Source organism: Balaenoptera acutorostrata, chromosome 13 (assembly GCF_949987535.1).
Source record: "Balaenoptera acutorostrata chromosome 13, mBalAcu1.1, whole genome shotgun sequence".
NCBI classification, from domain to species: Eukaryota; Metazoa; Chordata; class Mammalia; order Artiodactyla; family Balaenopteridae; genus Balaenoptera; species Balaenoptera acutorostrata.
In genome coordinates, this window is record NC_080076.1 from 16629073 (window position 1) to 16652051 (window position 22979).

The 22979-nt window shown below is 44.8% G+C and overlaps 1 protein-coding gene across 13 annotated transcripts in view; it reads right to left on the minus strand.

Moving 5' to 3' along the window:
• ZNF532 (zinc finger protein 532) overlaps positions 1-22979 on the minus strand; it is a 104488-nt gene that overhangs the window by 37176 nt on the left and 44333 nt on the right. For all 13 annotated transcript variants that reach the window (XM_057527055.1, XM_057527054.1, XM_057527051.1 and 10 more), the window contains 2 exons: positions 14935-17297; positions 2058-2239 (listed from right to left, as the gene is read on the minus strand). In XM_057527055.1, the coding sequence (XP_057383038.1) occupies positions 2058-2239; positions 14935-17280 (2528 nt within the window). In that variant the 5' untranslated portion in view covers positions 17281-17297. The remainder of the gene's footprint in view (positions 1-2057; positions 2240-14934; positions 17298-22979) is intronic.

Genomic DNA, 22979 nt, shown 5'->3' on the forward strand with positions numbered 1-22979 from the left:
AATATGATCAGGAAGAGAGTAAACAAGGCACACTAAACCCAAAGAGACAAAGTCAGGCTGGGAGCCATGCTAGAGATGCTCCTCTGGCTAAAAATAAAATAAAATTTTTAATTGGAAAAACTATAAAGCCAAAAAAGGAGGGGAAAATGTACAAGGTCAAGGGGCTGCTAAACCCCAGACAAGTAGCAGACTGGACCATTATTTGAAACAACAGGAAAAAAACTCAGGTCAAATTCTGTTCTATTACCTAAAGAGGTAAACATGAACTAAACTTCAGAACGTACAAACATAGTGTTTTTATAGCTCTTGTAACCCTCAAATGCAAGAAAAAAAGTCTATACTAAACACAGAAATTTTAGTAAAAATTCAAAGTGCCAAATTTAAGCAACTCTGTGAATGAGGGGGAAAAAAAAAGAAAAGCAAAGCAAGGGATGGTCTTTTCCAAGTTGAGTTAATTACTTTTAGCTTGCCGGCAGAGCTTTTGTTTTAATTTAGAAAAGATACCAGGAATAGCTAGCATTATAGGAGTCTTACTTCCTTTATTCATTCCAACTTAAGTTTACTTTCATTATATTAGAAAAATCAACTATAAATATCTGAGGAAATTGGCATCCGTTAAAAGAACTGCACTTGTAAGTTCTATATTAAATAAAGAATCCAGTAATAAGAGTTTCAAAACATGGGATAAGAACCAAAGTATCACTGTGTATGAATTCTGTGGAATCAAGGGCACCTTCAATGTGGAACATTCCTCTTAAGCACTTAGCATGCTTTTGGATTATCCTGTTTTACTCTATAACACACCCACAGAGAAGGAGGCAAACATCACACCAATTTTACAGACAGGGCACCAAGGCACAAAGAACACATGAATTACCACACAATGAGGAGCAGAACTGGTACAAAAACCCTGGTTTCTAAATTTCCAAACCAAAGGTTTTCTACTAGGGTGGTTGCCAATCCATTAAACATCTGTGCATCACAGGTTTGGAGGCATGTGAAATAAGTCTTAGTGTTAGAAAAATGGACTGAACCACCTAGAAATTGGTGATGCCATAACGTAAATTTAACTGAAATAAAACTTTTAAATCATACCGACTGGCCTTCATTTTTATAAAACATCGTATCTGTATCACAACTAAAAGAAAAAAATCATTGTATATTAACAGTCTAACATTAACAATACCAGGTGACCAAATGTTCAAGTTTAAGATAAATACACAATACAGTAATACCTCTATTAACAAAGACACTGTATATCAATGACGTGTTTTCTTGGTGGACCTTCATTGGGTCAAAATATACAGGAATAAAATGTTTCTAAAAGGTACAGGAATGCATTTCAGAAGGTCACAAAGTGGAGGATCAAGTTCAAATGCATCATCACTCAATACTAAACTAACATTTAGATTTGTAAGATGTTGTAATTAGCCTTGTCAGATGTTGTAAAAGACACATCTGAGAATATTAAGGGGCAGTGAAAGGGGTCACGGTTAAGATGTGCAGAGATGAGGGAGAAGCCTGGACTCAGGTAATGGAGAAGAAGGAATAAAGGAAGGTGATCTGGGGTGGAAGGCTCTTCCACAACGAGCGGTGGTAGGAAAGGACATACACCCAATCCTTCAACAAGACAAGATAAAAGTAAGGGGCCATCTACACCCTTTCTGTTTTGATGAGAGGAAGTATTCAGAGGTACAGAAATGCACTGCATTCTTGCAGGGGTTAAAATGCAGAGAGCATGACAACAGAAGGACGCTAGAAAGCGTGCAGAAAGTATAAAGGCTCTAACAGTCAATCAAAGCCAAACCTTGCCACCTGCACACTTTTGCCTGGAAGGATGGGCCCCACTGACCCTCGGCTTCGTGTAGACCAGAGTCAATACCACATGACAGGATTCACACAGATCAACTCGACTATAAATGAGCCAGGTTCCCAGAGGATCTGTTAATCGAGGTATCACAGTATGACCCTGAAAACGATGTGCACAGACCACTCAGAACCCTGTGCCCTCAGGCGTGAATAAGCTTTATTTGCACAGAAATGAACGATATACTGACCGAAAACCAACTCTCCGCGTGTAGTGCAGACAGTTCTTGGTGACGTGGGTCTGGAAGTGCACCGACCTGCAGATGGCCCCGCACTCGGGGCAGGTGTAGGGAGATTTGTGCTGGTGGATTCTCTGATGAGATGCGTAACTGCACTGGTTAGGAAGCAGCATCTGGCAGACAGTGCAAGTCTTCTAAATAAACCAAAGGGGGAAACAGGGTTGGTCCTACGAAGTATTTTCTAATATGCAAAGAAGCTTGGTTAAATCTCAAAATAAATATACAGTGGTCATTTCAAATACTACGATAATTGATTTCCAAAGAAAAAGCAAACTTAAAAGTTAAATGGTCAATGTAAAATGGCCCTGTAAAATACAAACAATATGTACTATGTAGTCATGCTCATCCCTAAGTACGATGTAAACAGACTGTTAGCATTAGGTAGACTTACAATTTTGTTACTTTTACATTTTTTTTTTTTTAGTGTGAAGAAGAGGTATCCTTATAAAGTATGATAGTAAATCTACTTTAATGTGTAATTAACTTTAAAATACAAGTTTATGGGCATCTATCTTGACAGTAGAGTTCTCACAACTCAAAAAAGTTTCTTCAAAATAAAAAAAATTAATTAGTGGCTAATCCAGCTTTCTTTCTTTTTTTTTATTTTTTTCACTGCAGTTATTTGAGATCTGAAATACAGAAATGCAAAAAGAATGGCCACAGCAATCATTTGTTCTTTTTTTCACATGAATTGGTTTCTTAAATGGATGAATTGACCATTATGATTTATGATTAAAACCAACGAACCAAGTTTAGATACATAAATTCAGATTTTAAATTGAAACTTCATAGAGCTTAAAATCTAATCACATATAAACTAAAACTGAGACTGAAATTCTCTTTGGAAAGGGCTCTACACCATTAACTAACCAGGAAAAACTGAAACATGCTACATATTTTTCATCCCCTTAGATATAAGCACTAAACATGGCACATTTTTAAAACACAAAAAACTTAAAGTAAATATAAATAGAGGACTCAATTACTTCCATTCCAAAAATAAACCTAACATAGCAGAAGACAAAATGTGTCTGAATACTATCTGGACATTCGTGCAACAAGTATCTTACTACTATCTTCTAAAATATGTAATTTTTATTAAAGCCAGTTAAAGAAAGCCTCAAAATACAGACTCCAGCTAAAACTGAAACAATCTTTTGTACTGACAACAGAATTAAGACATTTTCAAAAGACTTTTTATTCTTTTAGCTATTGCATCAAACAAATTAAGGTTTAAACTTCTGAGGAACCTAAACTAAGAAAAATCAGAAACTCACTTGAAAACTCTTTCTTGGTTCTCTCCTGAAAGGACTAAAATACAAATTTTATCCCATAAAATGTTTATTGCAGTCACAAAATAAGAACATTACAGGCAGCTTTGATGAGGTTAAGCATCATTTAAAAATAGCATTCCTTTTCTAACACATATCCCAAAGGTTAAAACAAGCCACAGCAATGAAAACCAATCAACAGATGCATTAATTTTAAGATCCTGGTGACATCTACATTATCACAGGTAGTCTGCTTCTTTGAACGAAGGTCTTCTATTCGCTTTTACCACACCGTCATTCATCCCAGGCAGTGAATTATAATGTCTGAATTTCCACAGACATCTCAGAATGTCTAGTACTTACTTAGGAATAAAACCAGTGTTTTCTACACTCAAGTCAAAACATTTTATGTTTATCATATGTATTGAGCCCATTCCACTCTAAGCCAAGTGGTGAACTAGGTCCTTTAAACAGACAAACTTCGATACATCACCTCATCTGATGCTCATAATAACCTACGAAGTGGATAATATTATCTCCAGTTTACAGACAAGGAAATGAGGGTTAGAGAAGTTAAGAAACTTGCCAAGGCCTCACAGCTATGAGGTGGAAGAACCGGGATTTGAACTGGGCTCTGAATAATTAATTCCAAGGCCAAGGGAGGAGTAGGATGGGGGTCACAAGGAATAAACAAGCAAAAATGCCACACACCCCCCTGCCGCCGGGCAAACGCACGTGAAGGCCAGAGGACCGCTGTCAGGGTTACAGGCCACCCCCCATCCCACCTCCGCAGCTTCTCCTTCACGGAGAGTGATGTGGTTCTACCACTTTTATTATAGGGAGAGACAGCAACAAAAATAAAACAGGAGATCTAAAAAGGAGACAAAGTATGTGCTCCCTAAAAGCTGAAGAGAAGTTTCACATGATCTCTCAAGACAAGTTAACAAACACCCTTCACAATACACATAAAATTCACCATGAATTACTTAAACACACTCCCCTACTGGATGTCTGTATGTTTGTAACTCACGTAACTATATAAATAGTTATGGACAGGTTGGTGGGTGAAAGGGCTCTGTTACTAGCAGGTCAACTAAAATAAGTATCAAAAGTATTCAAGAAGAGGTTCTGTTAATTAAAGTGCTCTTTACGATAGAAATGTCTGACTGCAAAGACTATGAAAAATGCTTTAGAGTGACAAGGTCACCTAATTACCAACGTTTCAATAGCGACCTCTCTCGCACCAGTCCTTGGAGACGGGACGCGTTCCCCTCACACTGCGCTGTGCAGCGGGGCGCTCCTTGTGGCCCCAGGGCTCTGTGAGAGCGGGTGGCAGCCTCTGCCCTCCCTGCCCCCTCCACCACTGATGAGCTTCAGGAATCTGCACTCAGCCACTTCCATGGGCTAAAGGCTCCTCACCCACTTTAGGCACAGAAGTACAGGCGAGAGTGGGAGCCGGAGAGGGCTACAGCCCCAAATCACAATGCTTCCATACTGCTGAAACGGGAGAATTCAGTCCCTGGGATATCACATCAGATGAAGTTCTGATCTTTAGTTTGTACACACAGACGCATATATATTTGTGCACATGCTGTGCTGACTCCCATGTTTCCGTTTACCTGCTCCCACTCCATTCCATTTTGAGAACAAGCAAGCTGTCTGGACTGCAGACGTTCTCTTCCTGGATACTTGCGTGATTGCAATAGTTTTAGGGTTTACCTAACCGTTCTCCCTCCAGTTTTATCCGCCGCCCCTGTTTTAGATAATGTGTCCTCTCTGCTTCCTGAGACAACGGTGACGGATCTTCACAGCACAGAGGAGCAGATGCCATTAGCTTCTCTGGGATACTGGGAATTCACAGTAATGACACACGCTCTCTGGATCTGGGGAAATGCGTTTGAGCATGGGGGCAGGCCAGGATTTCTCTGTGGTCTACAAGAATCTGACTGTCCTTTTTTCGTTGCTTTAAATCAAAGAAACAAAAATGTATCTTAAAACTCTAACTCTCTACTATACAAGTTGAGGCTACTTTCGACAGGATAAAGCAGTTTAACATGACAGTACCTGCTTCTGAACAGAAAACAGTATAATAAAATGCACTTAAATAGTCTCATGTGTCTTTTGACAGTTTACTTATGTCATCTGAAAATGGAAAAACGTTTGCAGTACTTAGGTAATAAGCGGCTAATTTCTAGTCTGGGGCAGACTCATTTGCTCAGCGAACTGCTACTTTTTAAAGTAAAATATTATTTTTCAATACTCAGGTAACATGAGAAAGCTGAAAATAAAGCTGAAAGGTAATCACACTCATACTTGACAGCCACCTGTATTGCACCCTTCTCTGCCCAATCCTGACACAGAAATTGAAGGATAGGCCTCCAACGCAGGCTGTGAGGAAGGGGGAACGGGGTACACCGGGGCCCTGGTAAGGATTCAGAGAGCCCTAGGGCTTGGCACCCTCTTTGTAGACAGGAGGAATTATCTGAGTAACAAGGAAAATAATTCTATGTGTTTCAACTCATATTTTAGGGAGAAAAGTACCAAGGGAAAAGATGAGGAAGGCTAGGGAAATGTGAGTAAATATAGCATCTACTTATGCTTAAATTTCAAACAGACCAAAAGCCTGTGACAGCATGAAACCCACTGATCCAGAGGTCAAAACACTGTCAACTTAACAGTCAGCCCAGATGCTAAGTACACTGTTTCTGCCTCATTAACAGCAGTTTCGTAATTTTCCATATACGGTATAACTACCAAATAATAATAATAAAAGTATACCAGTTTGTTTTCTGGCTCTCACTTTCACCCAATTTCACAATGAGAACAGAGACAAAGCATTGCATTTTAGATCTCAGTTAAATGGAAGTAACACAAAGCAAGCATTATAGCAGAAATAACTGTATATACCATTGTTCCCAATGCTAGCTATTGGTGCTGGTTTTGTCCTCAAATCATTCTGCACTAAAAATCCCTAATAAAAGTTGACAGTGAAATGAGCAAATTCGCAGAAAGCAGTATGGTCCACACATATAATCTACTCAGATGACAATCGCTCAAGAAGACAGATAAATTAAGAGTTGATAACACTGAAATATCAACTGGGACAGGACTAGCCTGACCAAAATTAATAGTAAACATTTAGGAGAGCAGGACCAAAAACCACGCTAATAATGGTGTTTCGTGTGGGCGCGGGAACTGAGGCGGCCCCACGGCCTCCAGAAGCAGCTGCTGGAGCAGAGTACGTCTAGAAACGAGACCTGGGGGAGGCTGCTCGGGGTAATTTAATACGCCTGGTATGTTCTATTAATGATGCCCATAAACTCCCTGAACCTAAACTGAATCAGCAACCCCCCAAAATAAGGACCACTGCAGATAAGTCACCTTTATCTGCACCCTTGAAGCTAATCTGAATGTAACCCCAGGGTCCGTTCTCAGAAGACTCCTATGGCCCCTGCAACTGTAAAGTTCTATGCTTCTACGTCTTAGGTTACCAGCATCACAAACTGGAAAGAATAACTAGCAATAAAGAAATCTTGCCTCAGGTTCTGAGTTGGCCACTGATTGGGCATTTGTCTCTTCAACTGTAAAATAAAAGAGTTGAGCAAAAGACCTGTAACATCCTCTGATTCCACGGGAAGAAAACTGATTTTACCAATTCGGAGGTTGTAATACGCACTTCCAGTCTGTACTTGGCTAAGTTTAGTTGTGGTTTTACCAAGAGGTGAAGCAACAACATTCCAATAAGTTTAATTTTCAATTATTAAAACTACAGTTGTCAGCTCTTAACTACTTCATGGAGAGAGGGAAACTTCTCTGGCCCCTCCACCCACTCCTTTTCTCAGTGTGCCCCAAGGCAGGAATTATTAATGGGATAGAGTGGAATATAAACCAACAACCAGGGCAGCTTTACTGGTGTTAGAAGTCGATGTCCACGTGCTCCATTTTTATTGCACCGCTTGGTTCAGTGCGGCTGGGAAGGGCATGACGCACCCCAGACGCTCCATCTCACCCCCCACTCCTCGGCAGAGTAAGCAGACGCAGGCAGGGCAGGCTAACCTGGGCCCGAGCATGCCTGGGGTCCTGGCTCGGATTCAGGCTCGGGGGACGCAGGGTGAAGAGGGCTTCGAGCTAAACCACAGAGACCTGCATGGGGGTTTGCTGAGCACAGGGCCAGTTAATGATAAAGCAGCACTCTGAGTCTCTGAGTCAATCATTACCTTGTATAGACTGTCCACAGAATATCTTTAAGAGAAGGAGTAACTGGCAAGGCAGAATTCAGCAAATGCCACCAAAACCTTACTTTATCCCATGACGTGCTGGCAAAACCTCCAGAGCCTGAACACGTATGCACGGGGTGGCGGTGAGAGGCGGTTTCGCACAGACAGCCACAGCTGGTGTCAAAAGAGAAAGAAATCCTTTACTGGGTTCAAACAAGCGCCCCTGGACCAACTTGGAAAAGGATCCCTTCAAACCACAAACAGGGGTAAAAATGTAAGTGGGGAGAAAATGAAAGATAAAAAGAGAAGGGAGATAGTGCCTGCACTAAACCAAGAAGTCATTCTCAAGAGAAGGGCTGAGGTCTTAAGAGGCTGGGTTCAACACATGTGAAAGGGAGAAGAAGAGATGCTCGCTCCTGACAGCTGTCACAGATAGGCCAAGACAGAGGTGATCTCACTGAGCAGGGGACATGCCTGAGGCTCAAAGAGCAGAGGAGTCCAGAGTCAAGTGGAATGCTGTCCTCCCAGGAAGCCTGACTCCAAAACGTGACTGAGAATCACAGGCCGGAGGCCTCAGGCAGAGCCCAATGATGTAAACTACACACTCTCTCCTGGAAGACAAAACAGCTGTATTTGAAAAAATAGAGTGAAACTTCCACTTCCAGGGAAATGGAATAGAAGTACATCTCTCTATTCCTTCCACTAAGTACAACTAACACTCCTGGGTATTATATATACAACAAACATAAAGAGACTCTGAAAGGCAGAGAGAAGGCAGGCTGGCTAGGCACCTCAGGTCCCTAGTGATGAGTTCTCTGGGGTTCTTTTTGCCTCACGGATCCCAGATTTGGAGCTGAGGAAACTGGGAACCCAGAAACGCCAATGGGCACAGACAAAAAAATCCCCAACAAAAGCCTGCTATCTCTAGCCAAAGGATCCGGAAAGGGGCAGCCTAGCAAAAGACATAATTACTGCTCTACTCCAGCCAAACACCCCAGGAAACGCTGTGGCCTCACCCATAGCACACCAAGCCCAGGTGGAGCCCAGGCCTCCGCTCCTGAGGCTGTAATAAGGTGTCCTAATACCCTCACCCAGATGGTATCAGAGAAGGCAGCAGGGAAGTGGGACTTTCATTCCCACCAAGTGATTATGAGTCCCTCCACCAGCCCAGCCGGTGTTTAAAAAAAAAAATCCCAAAAAAGAAATTTCCAGACCCAGATGGTTTCACTGAAGAATTCTATCAAATATTTAAAGAAAATCTAACACCAATTATAAGTCCCTTCCTATATGAATACAGATGCAAAATACTAACAAAATATTAGCAAATATAATTCACAATATATAAAAAGAATTACACACCTTGATCAAGTGGGATTCATCCCAGAGATGCAAGGCTGGTTCAATATCTGAAAAAAAATCAATATAATCTTCCCCCCCCAAAAATACCCTAAATCCAATAACGAGTTTAACAAAGGCAAGGGATACATGATAAATACACAAAAATTAATTGTGGGGCTTCCCTGGTGGCGCAGTGGTTGAGAATCTGCCTGCCAATGCAGGGGACACGGGTTCGAGCCCTGGTCTGGGAAGATCCCACATGCCGCGGAGCAACTGGGCCCGTGAGCCACAACTGCTGAGCCTGCGCGTCTGGAGCCTGTGCCCCGCAACGGGAGGGGCAGCGATAGTGAGAGGCCCGCGCACCGTGATGAAGAGTGGCCCCCGCTTGCCGCAACTAGAGAAAGCCCTCGCACGAAACAAAGACCCAACACAGCTAAAAATAAATAAATAAATAAAGTAGCTATTAAAAAAAAAAAAATTTAATTGTGTTTCCATATATTAGCAACGAACATGTGAACAATGAAAGATATAATACCATTTACACTTGCCCACGTGGAAGGGGGGGCAGGGGGGAGGGGGAGCACCAACAAAACATGTAAAGAAAGAAGGAAAGCTAAAGCTAGCAAACAAAACATGTATAAGACTTGTATGATAAGAACTACAAAATGATAAATCAAAGAAGATCTAAATAAATGGAGAGACATTCTTTGTTCATGGACTGAAAGACTCAATAAAGAAAAGAGTTCTCCCCAAATTGATATACAGGTTTAACATAATTCCTATCAAAATTCCAACAAGAATTTTTTTGTAGATATAGACAAGACTATTCTAAAATATATATGGAAAGGCAAAATAACCAGAATAGCTTAAAAACGATTTTGAGAGGAAAGAATAAAGTTGGAGGAGTCAGTCCACCAGAGTCCCAAAAATGGCTCCACAAATATGCCAGCTGATATCTGACAAACTGCAAAGGCAATTCAATGGAGGAAAGACAGTCTTCTGGACAAGTGGTATTGGAGAAAAAGGACATGCATGGGGAAAAAGAAATCTCCATTGAAGTCTCACACATTATACAAAAATTAACCCAAAACAGATCACAGACTTATAAATCATAAAACTAAAATTTTTTTAGAAAAAAAACATAAAAGAAGGTTCTTAGGATCTACAGCAAAGCGTTCTTAGACCTGACACCAAAAGCACAAGCCGTAAAAGAGAAAACTGATAAATGGGACTTCATCAAAATTAAAAACATTTATTCTGCCAAAGACCTAATAAGATGAAAAGACAAGCCACAGACTGGGAGAAAAGACTTGCAACCACATACCGACAAAGGACCAGTATCTAAAATATATCAAGAACTCTTAACACTCAACAGTAAAAACAAACAAGAAAACTAATTGGAAAATGGACAAAAGAAGAGACATTTCACCAAAAAGGATATGCAGATGGCAAATAAACACAAAAAGATATTCAACATTATTAGCTATGGAGGAAACACAAATTAAAACCACAAGATATCACTACACACCTATCCGGATGGCTAAAATACAAAATGATGCCACCACCAGATGTCGGTGAGGATGTGGAGAAACTAGATCACTCATACATTGCTCTTGAGATTTAAAATTGTACAGCCGCTGTGGAAAAGAGTTTCTTAAGAATATAAATATGCAACTGGGCTTCCCTGGTGGCGCAGTGGTTGAGAATCTGCCTGCTAATGCAGGGGACACGGGTTCAAGCCCTGGTCTGGGAAGATCCCACATGCCACGGAGGAGCTGGGCCCGTGAGCCACAGCTGCTGAGCCTGCGCGTCTGGAGCCTGTGCCCCGCAACGGGAGAGGCCACGATAGTGAAAGGCCCGCGCACCGCGATGAAGAGTGGCCCCCACTTGCCGCAACTAGAGAAAGCCCTCGCACAAACCGAAGACCCAGCACAGCCAAAAATAAATAAATAAATAAATAAATAAATAAAACTTAAAAAATAAATAAATAAATAAAAGGCTGCTAGTAAAAAAAAATTGTTGTTTAAGAGTTTCCAGCCTTAAAAAAAAAAAAAAAAAAAAAATTTAAAAAAAAAATAAATATGCAACTACCATACAACCCAGCACACAAAAAGGATTTATCCCTGAGAAAGGAAAACTTACGTTCCCACAAAAACCTGCAGACAAATGTTTGTGGCAGCTTTATTCATAATAGCCCCAAACTGGGAACAAACTAGTGATATAGCCAACAACCTGGATTAATCTCCAGGGAATTACGCTGAGTGGAAAAAAGCCAGTCTCAGAGGCTACAGACGGTATGACTCCATTTATATAACATTCCTGAAATGACAAGATTACAGAAAGGAGAAGAGATTAGTGGCTCCTAGGGGCTAAGAGGGAGGCGGGGGCGGGAGGGAGGTGACTGTGGCTCTAAAAAGGCAGTACTAGGGGTCCTTACGGTCGTGGAAAGGCTCTACGTATCGACAGCACCAGTGCCAACAGCCTGGATATGATACCGTTTAATAGTTTTGCAAGATGTTGCCATTGGGGGAAACTGGGTAAAGGGTACACAGGATCCCTCTGTATTATTTCTTACCTGAATCTACAATTACCTCAAAATAAAAAGTTTAATTTGAAAATGGGATGATCTGAGAAGGCTCAAGGCATTAATTAGCACGGGATACTTTCGGCATTATCACGTAAAATTTTTAAACTACCTTGGCAATTATAAGTAGAAGGTGGGCAGGAGAAAGGAAGGGAGGAATATTCCTGATGGGAGGAAGGGAGGGAAGGAGGAAGGAATATCCCCGCTGCCAGTGAACCGGCACACCTTTCTCTAGGTCCGGTAACCTCACACGTGGAAAGGCACGGAGCAAGGGCCAGTGGGCCTGTTAGTCTTGCCAGGGCCCTGAGGTCACACCCTTTAACCTCCAGAATCAACGCTCGCTGGGGTCAGTACAGGAAGCTGTTTACATGACTCTCTTAGCCTACGTGCAGACGCAGGGAAGCCCGGCCTGGGCAGACCTGAGAAGAGCCCGGAGAGAAAACGGGCAGCCGCGGGCCCGGGGCTGACCCTGTAACGGTCCCCACCCTCGGGCAGTGAGGCAGCCTCCTCTGGCTCAAGTTCACCCACGAGTGACCAGGAATGGGGGGGACCAACGGAGAAAGGGAAAGTAAGACAGAAAGAAGGCGCTCAGGGAAAGACTGGTGCTTGAGGTGCCCTTAGATCTTCTTACACAATTGAGAAGTTGAACTAAGTGTTGTAAGTGCCCTTGTCAGAGAGGAAACAGTTTATACAGGTGGACTTTTCCCCCACACTTAAATTTAAGGTCACGAACTGTAAACCGGCCAGCGGTCGTGTGAATAGCAAACTGGAGAAGACGAAATGAAGAATTTTTCTCTGTTCTCTCCCGTCCTTCCTGTCTTCGGCCCCAGCCTCCCATCGCCACGGTTACCTGATGCCACGCGGTGGGGGGGGGGGGGGGCAACCATAGGTGGGGACCACCCGAGCTCCCGCTGCACGTGAGGCTAGGACAGCAGGAGCCGCACGGATGCCATGGGCCTCCTGGGCTGCAGGAGGGACTCGAGGAGGGAGCTAAGGAGGCTGAAGAAGGGGCAGCTGCTGCACGCCCAGGGGCGCAGGCGGGGCGGCCGGGTGAGAGACCAGGCTGCCCCTGGGTGCGCAGGACCCCTGGCTGAGCCTGAGGCGAGTGGCAAGTTGTGGAGGGTATACCACGGTGAAGGGCAGGGCTTCGGAGAAAGCAGGGGCAGTGAGGAGCAGGGGGGGTGCCACGGGGTGCGCTGATGCTGCCAGCCAGGCGGTGGCTGGATCAGACGGCCGCTGAAGCCCACTCGATAGAAATGCTCTTCTCAGGTGGGCTGAGTGGACCCTAGCTCGGCAGAGTCAGAGGAAGGAACCAGAACGGGGTGACTGTCCGGCCTAGGGTTACCTGGCCCTGGAGTTAACACATATTCTGCCCTGACTCATTCCTCAGCGCTCCAGGGGAAACGGGGGAGCTGCGCTACACACCCGTCCCAGCAAAACACAAAGAGTCAAGGCAAAGCACCACCCACACAAGAAGAGACGTCAATCTCTCTCCCTGAGGGAAAGCGTTTCCCTATTTGACCCTAGTTCGGCTGATGAGCCTAAATGGTTAACAGAGAACAAAAACGAGGGGAAAACAGGGAAGAAAGGGTCCCCAAGGGAACAGACATCTCTCAAGGCAGCTCCACATGCCAATACGGACCGGCACAAGCGAGCCGGGACATAATCCACCACCTGCACAAAATACCAGCAGGACAGAGAGAACTACAGAAACAGCTTCTTCTTTTTTTTTTTACTGCATCCTTTTAAGACAGAAAGAAAGACTGCCCCTTTGATGAAGTGGTGACCAGATAAGAGGAACCCAGACAGAACCCAAGCCCTGTCACCAGGACGCGCCTGGGGGGCTGCATCAATCACTTCTTCTTAAACCAGCCTAGCCACCTGAGTACTTTACTGTCAGAGCCAATGAAACATGTAACATCCAAAGTTCTCGATGCAAGAATGTTCTCGAAACTCTTTATCGTCTCCATTTCCACTCAACTGAATGTCCAGGGGAAAAGTCACTGAGGTATTCTTGATCTTTTTGTTCCCCAAACTCAAATCCTACAAAGAACTTAACTCAGCAGTTGCCCTTGGGGAACTGATCACGGTGACAGTACCAGACGTCTGAACCACAGCATAAAGCTCCTCGTCACAAGATAGTGGAGGCAAATAAGGGAAAGATCAGTTTACCACTGGGTCTTCAAAAACAGAAGTTTGAGCCAGAGTATATCAGCTCAAACTAGCGCCCCTTCCAATATCACAAGTTCCCTGGTTTGCAAAATAAATCATATGGTCTTTCTAGCTTGAATTAGTTTCATTCAACATGCCCAGTTACTTCCATATATCTGTAAAACACATTTATCTACTGCCCAGAAGTTGCCTCATGGAGAGAAGCAAATGGTAGAGATAAGATCGCTGACTGACGCGCACTGTGAAATACATCTCACCAACACCAACCTACACTTCACCACAAAAAACAAACCAAAAATGCCACAAACAATGGATTTCCCTGGTGGCACAGTGGTTAACAATCCACCTGCCAAGGCAGGGGACACGGGTTCAATCCCTGGTTCGGGAAGATCCCACATGCCGCAGAGCAACTAAGCCCGTGCGCCACAACTACTGAGCCTGCGCTCTAGAGCCCACGAGCCACAACTACTGAGCCCACGCACCCTAGAGCCCACACGCCACAACTACTGAGCCCACGCGCCACAACTACCAAAGCCCGTGCACTCTAGGGCCCGTGCTCTGCAACAAGAGAAGCCACCGTGATGAAGAACCAACGCAGCCCAAAAAAAAAAAAAAAAAAAAAAATGTCACAAACACAAACTCAAAGGTATTCTATATTTAAGTGGAGATGGGTTTTCCGTTAGAAGCTTAAATTCACTGCAGTGGAGAATATTACTGAATATACCAGACCAACACCTTAAGTAAGCAGGCACGCCTGAAAAGTGGGTATCAACTGGGTGTGTTTAACTGTAAAAGACAATAATTACAAACAACAGGAAATTTTTAAATCTCAAAATGGTCACTAATAAATGACTCAGGAACACTGGTGACGTAGCCTGACTTGAACACTTAACCCAATGGTTCTACACTATCACTCGCTAGAGCTCAGACTTCCAACATAAATTCCAATCACCCAACAATTAAGAACTCCTTCACTTACCCTAAATCTAAGGTGCCATGACCCAACTAGTACACAGTTTCTATCTGTCTAAAAGAATCATCTTCCAAAAAACTGATTTTTAAATAAGATTCGTATTTCAACATCGCTCTATGAAAACAATCCTCTCTCACGTGGGAGTGTGTACACAAATATACACACACATCCCCCCATTTAACTGAGCTCCCGCCCCTAAAATCAACGGCATGGCATAGAGCACTCACGTCTACAGACCCATCACCGAAACACCAAAATGTAAATGATACTCTACTTGTCCACTTGTATCTGCAGCCTGCTGGAAATGAGTGGCCAGCGACGTCTCATCCTGGAAAACTTCATTACACTCCAAACATTTCAGACTATGCCTACAGAGCTTGGATGGGTCTTCATCCAGAGGCATAGCTGGAATGATGGGTGTGCTGGAAGGGGCTGATATGACTGTCCCGGTTATGCCAGACTGAATTTTTGTTACAGTGTGTGTGCCGGCTCCCGAGGAGCTCGGGAGGGCGGAAGATGAAGCAGGAGTATTGCTTGATGGAGAAACAATCATCTGATCTGCTGGGACTGGCTTCAAGATCAAGTGTGAACACTGCATCACCACTCCCTTCTCCTTGTGCCCGCGGGCATGGGACAGGAGACTGCACTTGTTGTAAAAAACGAGGTTCTTGGTGCAGTGGTTGCACGTTACTTCGATGCGCACGCTGCGCCTGTCGTAGTGCTGGGTCAGGCTCTTCTCGAGGGCGAAAGAGTCCCCACACTCCAAGCACTTGTAGCCGCGGGTCGGTAACGTGATGCCCGCGTTCGCAGGAGGACTGAGGTTGGGGATGTAAACTGGGACTGGGTTGACGCTGCTCAGCACCTTGTTGAAAGCTTCCACCACAGAACTCTGCAGGGAGGACACCACCTGGACCCGCGACACCTTCTTGGGTGGCTGTGAGGCCGCGGCATTGATTATTGCCTGCTTTATTTGCTGCTGAGGTTTGGTGAGCACCTGGCGGAGCTCGGAGGTGGCCTGGGCGCCCTGAGGCAGAAGGTTAAGGTTGGCAAGGTGCACAGTCTTTGGCACGAGTTTGGCGTTGGCCAAGCTGGAGGCCGGCACCACGACGGTTTGCTGCTGGATGGCGTTGGCGGCTTTAATGATGGCACTGCTGGCGCTCTGCACGGAAGCAGCAGATATGACCGTGGCTTTGACCGTCGTGTTGTTGGCGAGCTTCAAATTAATGACTTGAGACCCGGCCGTCTTCACGGCCGACACCGGGAGGAAGGCAGTCGCCACAGGCTTGATGGTGACCTGTTTGGGGGTCAGCTCGGCGGGGGCCACCGCGTTGGTAACGACCGCCGACTGCAGAGGCGCCCTGGGCGGGGAGGAAAGGACGGCGGCCGAGGCCGGAGACGACAGCAGCGACGTCACGGACGCCACCATGGGCCCCGTCTGCTCAGAAGGCTTTTTTCCGGCATCGAGATCGACTTCAGGCAACACCCTCGTCACTGTTCTCTTGATTTCCCCAGAAGACGTCTTAATGGTTTTTATGCGGACTTTTGGAATTGCTGGTGTTGACCCTGCAGGAGAGGATGGCGATCCCTTGCTACTGTTCTCACTGGAAATGCTCCTGGGACTATCCGGCTGCTTGAGGGATGCTTTTTTTGTCCCATCGATGAGACTCTGGGATTCCGGAGACTTTTCAATGGCTCTAGGGCTATCGTTTACTTCTTTTGGTAACGGAGAGGACTCCCGGGAGTTGGTCACTGGTTCTTTAGAGGAGTCGGAAGCGGCCTTTTTAGCACTAAGAGCCGCGATTGCAGCGATGCAGGAAGAAAGCTTGGAGGATGGCTTGGTCCTCGAGGGCACCACACCGCCGAGGGAGGCGTCACTCTTCTCCGAGGTCAGCTTCCCCTCGTGGACCCTGTTTTCAAGCACCTTTTCAGAGTTTTCCTTCAGTTTATCCTCCATTTTTCTGACTTTGAAAGGTTCATAAACACTCAGATTTATAGAATTTGCTTCCGTTTCTCTCTTAACAACTTTGTTTTTATCTAGGTTGCCTGACGTCGAGATGCCAGTCTTGCTTAAGCCTTCTCCCCCGAGCGCCTTCAGTTTCTCATAGTCCTGCTGGGGAACCGACCCTGTCAACACGTTCGATCTGAAACCGGAGCGCATGTCCTCTTTGTCCGGGGGGTCGTCCACCTCTATCTTCTCATCGTCGTCAAACTCTTCAGCACTGGAGATGGGGCTGAATTGGCTGAAAGCGGAGTCTTTTAAAGTCACCTCTGAGGTAGGCACGTCTCCTTTCAAGGACTTCGATCCATCTTTACCGTAAGTGTCAAGAGAGGACGCCGAGAGAAACCCGTTGTGCAGGCCGTTGCCGGTGGGATTGTGGCCGTCCTTCTCCGCGCCCTCGGAGGAGTCGATGTTGCGAACGTTCTTCACGATAACACTGACGCCGACGTCGGAGGAGGACGGCGTGTGGGAGTCGTCATCCACGTGGGCGTTCTGCTTGATGTGGCTTTCCTGGTCGTCGTGTCCAGACTCAATAGCTGCTTTGGGATCGACCATATCTGGGATGTCAAATGCTGCCAGGAGGTCATCAAAGTCTGGGGTCTTCATATCCCCCATGGTCATGAATTTGATCAGATGTTCTGTCAAACGAACAGAAAATAATTCCATCAGCAATGAACATGCAGATAAACATCCCTATGGGACTCACACGAACACTGATGATTACCACGAAAGAGCGAGTTGCCAACTGCACTTATTATAATGTCGGGACACTGAGCCAAAGTGAACAAGCATCCGGAAAACAGGTATAAAGCCCTGATGATTACAGCTTTGAAGTAATTCCTCCAAAATGCCGTGCAGCACTGCCAGCGTGGAGCCTCTCTAACAAGCTGATCAAAACTATTCTAGCACGAAGAGCAGGTTCTGGTGTTAACGACTAGAAAATGTTATTTATCATTGGATTCATCTCACCATTTTCACAAAAAGCTACTTCCAAACATATTCTGATCTTGACAGCATTTAACTCTACTGGCAAAATTATTGCTCACACAGTCACCGTCAGATTTGGGATATCACATTAAAAGCAATATATTACAGGCAAAAAACCAATTACAGATTTCAATTCATCCACAGAAGTGAGCATCCCAACCCAGCACAGGCCGTCTACTGCTAATAAAGTTCCATCTGAGATCTTCAAAAATCCCCCAGGAGCTCAATCCATCAATTTTTACTTAATCTTAATTCCCTCCATTATGTTAGGGGAAAAAAACACTCTCCAGGCAGAAAAGTGTAGTGTCCCTTCCATCTCCCTCCCAAGTCCAGTGGTTTCGCTGGTTAAGGGAACACACAGCTGTTTCCTAATCACTACTCAGCCAACACAGTCTTGCAAATGGCTGTGGCAGCTGAGAAAGGCCTTCCATGAAATTACTCCCAGCACGTGACAACATGGACCCAAGGACGTGACAGAGCCCGGGGGAGGAAGGCCCTCTCTTTGGCAGCCAGCCTAGATGAGGGTGGACAACAGTCTATGAAGAAGTGCTTGCATTAATGTGCACGAAGCCCTGGATGGTAGGAGGATGGAGAGTTTTAGGAAAATGAACAGTCACAGCCGTTACTAAAGATGAAGGATATATAAATACACAGACTGCTTGGGGTCTTTACAAGGGACCCCTCCACTGTAGGGGAGCGCTTCCTCCTCCCTGAACCCCCAGAGTACTCCATCTTATGATTCGATTATGCTCTGTATGTATTACAGTGTGTGTGTACTTGTCTCTTCTTACCTACTGGCCTGGTCAGCTGCCTGAAGACAGGCAATGTCTCACTTGCCTTTGCACCATAAATGCCAAATAACCAACAGGACACAAGTCAGGGACCAGAACACAGGACTTACAATAAGAACAGGCCTTGACCCCGCTCTGCCGACAACTAACTGCCTCTGAGACCCTCAGGAAGTAAGGGGATCTCTCCGGGCCTGTTCCTTCCTTCTGCTGTGGAGGCCAGCAGCCAGGAAGAGAAGGAAAGAAGGAAAGGGAAGAGGGAGAATGAAAAACTGGAAAGGGAAGGAGAGGGAGAGAAAGAAAGCAAAGGAGAAGAAGGGAAGAAGAGAGGGGAATCAAGCAACAATCAGTGTCGGAAGAAACGAGGATCACAGCTGATGTTAGGCAACTTTCAATGGAAGAATCGGCCTAAGTGATTTGTAGACACCTAGACTCTTTCCTCGTCAATATTTACTACATCATTCCTCCTTTAAATCTGCTTTAAATCACTGAGAAGTTGTCTTTCACGTTTTACAAAAGTATTTAATGATTTTTTTCTTGTACAATCTGTAAAACATCATGCATTCCTAATAAAAATAACTATATGAGGATCACAGTAGGATTTCTACTCAGGCAACAATAAACATACCCGTGAAAGTTCACATTAACCATAAATCCATCATCAGCTGCTAAGACACCCTCAGCATATTCACCCACTCTGGGACTCATCCAAACACTTCAAAGAATTTCGTTGGGAAAAACTACTGTTGAAGATGAAACAAACACTTACAGCTCAATAGGAGCTGAAGAATAAATCACTTTCCAGGGCTTCCCTGGTGGCACAGTGGTTAAGAATCTGCCTGCCAATGCAGGGGACACGGGTTCGAGCCCTGGTCCGGGAAGATCCCACATGCCACGGAGCAACTAAGCCCGTGTGCCACAACTACTGAGCCTGCGCTCTAGAGCCTGCGAGCCACAACTATTGAGCCCACGTGCCACTGCCACTGAAGCCCGCGTGCCTAGAGCCCGTGCTCCACAACGAGAGAAGCCACCACGATGAGAAGCCCGCACACCGCAACGAAGAGTAGCCTCTGCTCCCCAAAACTAGAGAAAGCCCGCGTGCAACAACGAAGACGCAAAGCAGCCAAAAATAAATTAATTTTTTTTAAAGTGCATTAATAAAAAGAGATAAAGCAACAGAAAAAAATCATAAAAAAAAGAATAAATCACTTTCCATGCACTTATGTCTCAGAAGTCACATGTACTTTTCTCTAGATGGTTTGCTTAGCCTAGAGAGAACACTCTGGGCCACTTTTCTCCCAGATGGGTGCCTGCAGGACCAGACAGGGAATAATGTACCCCCGGCATCAAAGTACAACACTTCTAAGCATATAATGACAGGAAAACATCTATATGAAGTCAAATCTAGCAAGAAAGTTTGATATTATTTTTTTTTAAATGAAGCTGAACTGTAAAATGTAGGCAATGAAAAATCCATCTGTCAGACAATATATCCACTTAAGAGTCCACCCACTTAGGAATAATCCCTGAATGTCACCAGTTTTTTTTTTTTTTTTAATTTATTTTATTTATTTATTTATTTATTTATTTTTGGTTGCGTTGGGTCTTCGTTTCTGAGCACGGGCTTTCTCTAGTTACGGCGAGCGGGGGCTACTCTTTGTTGCAGTGCGTGGGCTTCTCATTGCGGTGGCTTCTCTTGTTGCGGAGCACGGGCTCTAGGCGCGCGGGCTTCAGCAGCTGTGGCACGCGGGCTTAGTTGCTCCATGGCATGTGAGATCTTCCCGGAGCAGGGATCGAACCTGTGTCCCCTGCATTGGCAGGCGGATTCTTAACCACTGCGCCACCAGGGAAGTCCCTCACCAGTTTTATTTTTAAGCATCATACTGCCTTTATAAATTGAATACTCACAATAAAACCACCATTAGCAAAGCATCCCTGTGATCTATCTTTACCAGCCATGATGATCCAAGTCTGTAGATCACTTTTTAGAGAATTCAAAACATAGACTCATGAACCACCCCCAAAACCCCACTGGAGTCGAATGGGCCTGAAAGGTGGTTTTTTAATGCCACCACTTATCCAAAGCTGGGATCCAGGCTCTGGAGGTCCCCAGTGGTGGCGAGGCTCTGCCTAAATCCCCCAACCCTTTCTTTACAGCTACATGGGATTTATGTCCTTTGCCCTCTTCTTATGATTTTGGTGAGCAAAAGACGTCATTCAGTTTCACACCATTCATCCTAGAGGGCAGTCAGTTCAGGAACAAAAAGAATGTAACAGAAAATTCAAATACTCAGTGGGTGGTAGGCCCAGAACACGCAACCACAAGAAACGATAAAAGGGTCACCACGTGAAACACAACTTGCTAAGCGACTGGCAGTTCACATTGGCAGTGCAGCTGGCAGGCATTCTGATGAATACTTGGAAGATTAATACATGATTTGTACTATCTCCCTCCTGTTCACACACAACAGGGACCTGCCTGGTTTATGGACACACAGGTGCTCACATATGGCGGCGGCAGCAGCAGCATTAAATCTTTTTTTTTTTTTTTTTTAAATATTTTTCTACTATATTTTTTTTTCTTTTTTTTAAATTTTATAGCTACTTTATTTATTTATTTATTTATTTTTGGCTGTGTTGGGTCTTCGGTTCGTGCGAGGGCTTTCTCTAGTTGCGGCAAGTGGGGGCCACTCTTCATCGCGGTGCGGGGACCGCTCTTCATCGCGGTGCGCGGGCCTTTCACTATCGCGGCCCCTCCCGTTGCGGGGCACAGGCTCCAGACGCGCAGGCTCAGTAGTTGTGGCTCACGGGCCCAGGTGCTCCATGGCATGTGGGATCTTCCCAGACCAGGGCTCGAACCCGTGTCCCCTGCATTAGCAGGCAGATTCTCAACCACTGCGCCACCAGGGAAGCCCAGCATTAAATCTTATAGTCAGTGGTAGGATGTCGCCCACCACACTGCCGGTATCTTTTCCTATCTGCACAACTAAAGCAGAGTGAAGGCTTAGAAAACCCCAGAGAGGAGCCTCCACGTCTGCAAACCCCCCAAGGGGTCCAGAAGACATTCCTGATGCAGGAACAACTTTCTCTGTGGACGTGTAGCCCTACCTGCTCCCACCCCTCATTCCTCTAAATGCCTAAGATGTATATACTTTCTCTTTAGGGAAGAAGATAAACCCAGATGAACTCTTTGGGGTGAAGTACTGGGACACTGTGGAGAGGTAAGAGTGAATTAGCAGCGGTTTAAAAACATATGAGTCGGGCTTCCCTGGTGGCGCAGTGGTTGGGAGTCTGCCTGCCAATGCAGGGGACACAGGTTCGTGCCCTGCTCTGGGAAGACCCACATGCCGTGGAACAACTGGGCCCGTGAGCCACAACTACTGAGCCTGCGCGTCTGGAGCCTGTGCTCTGCAACAAGAGAGGCCGCGATGGTGAGAGGCCCACGCACTGTGATGAAGAGTGGCCCCCGCTTGCCGCAACTAGAGAAAGCCCTCGCACAGAAACGAAGACCCAACACAGCCATAAATAAATAAAAATAAATTAAAAAAACCCAAAAAACATATGAGTCAGCTCTCCTAGTTCACCTGAATCCTGACTATAAGGTGAAAATGCACAGCGGGCATAACAGCGGCCAAGTGCAGCGGCCGCTGAAAGCACATCGCATTGTCTGAAACCCAAGACCATAGTGGCGGTGAGTTCACCTCTCCCGGGTTGTATAATCAATGTCATAAACACCGCTGTCTGTAACTTCACACTTCTTTTTTGGTTTATAGAAGTGTTTTTCATGCCCACAATCACACCGTCCTATTACCCTCACCCTTCCCACATTCTGGAAGGCGATAGCGAATTTACCACTTGGGGGGAAAAAATGCTTAACTCCTGCTTCATTTCTCTGTTCTATCAAATACAGATAGAAATGTTTATGTTTGAAAGTTTTCTTTACTGTTTTTCTCCCCAATTCCTAAGTACTGTTTTAAAAATAGATTCTTCTGCTTAAAAACATTACAAAGATAAATCTCAGTCTTCTGGTTTAAAAGATAAGATAAAAAGATCTCATTTTAGCTTCCCTTTCCCTCAACAGCTTGACTTTCAAACAGAATTAGTTTTAGTTATTGCAACAATGTCTTTCATCTCATTTAAACCCTGTAAAATACAGCTTCCTTCAAAGGCACTAACAGTCTTTTAATTTAAAACTAAACCCCCTATAAATAACGTATAATTCACTAACAGCATTTGTGCTTAATGTATAAAAGTCCTTTCACCTTGAAAATGTCTGGGGGGGAAAATGCTAGGCCTGTTTATAAAAAAAGAAAATCAGGGACTTCCCTGGTGGTCCAGTGGTTAAGACTCCACGCTCCCAATGCAGGGGGCCTGGGTTCGATCCCTGGTCAGGGAACTAGATCCCACATGCCACAACTAAGACCTGGTGCAGCCAAATAAATAAATAAATAAATATTTTTTTAAAAAAAAGAAAAGAAAGAAAATCAAAGAGCTGAAGTCTGTCACATGGTCACTCTATTCCCTCCTATGACACAGACAAAACAC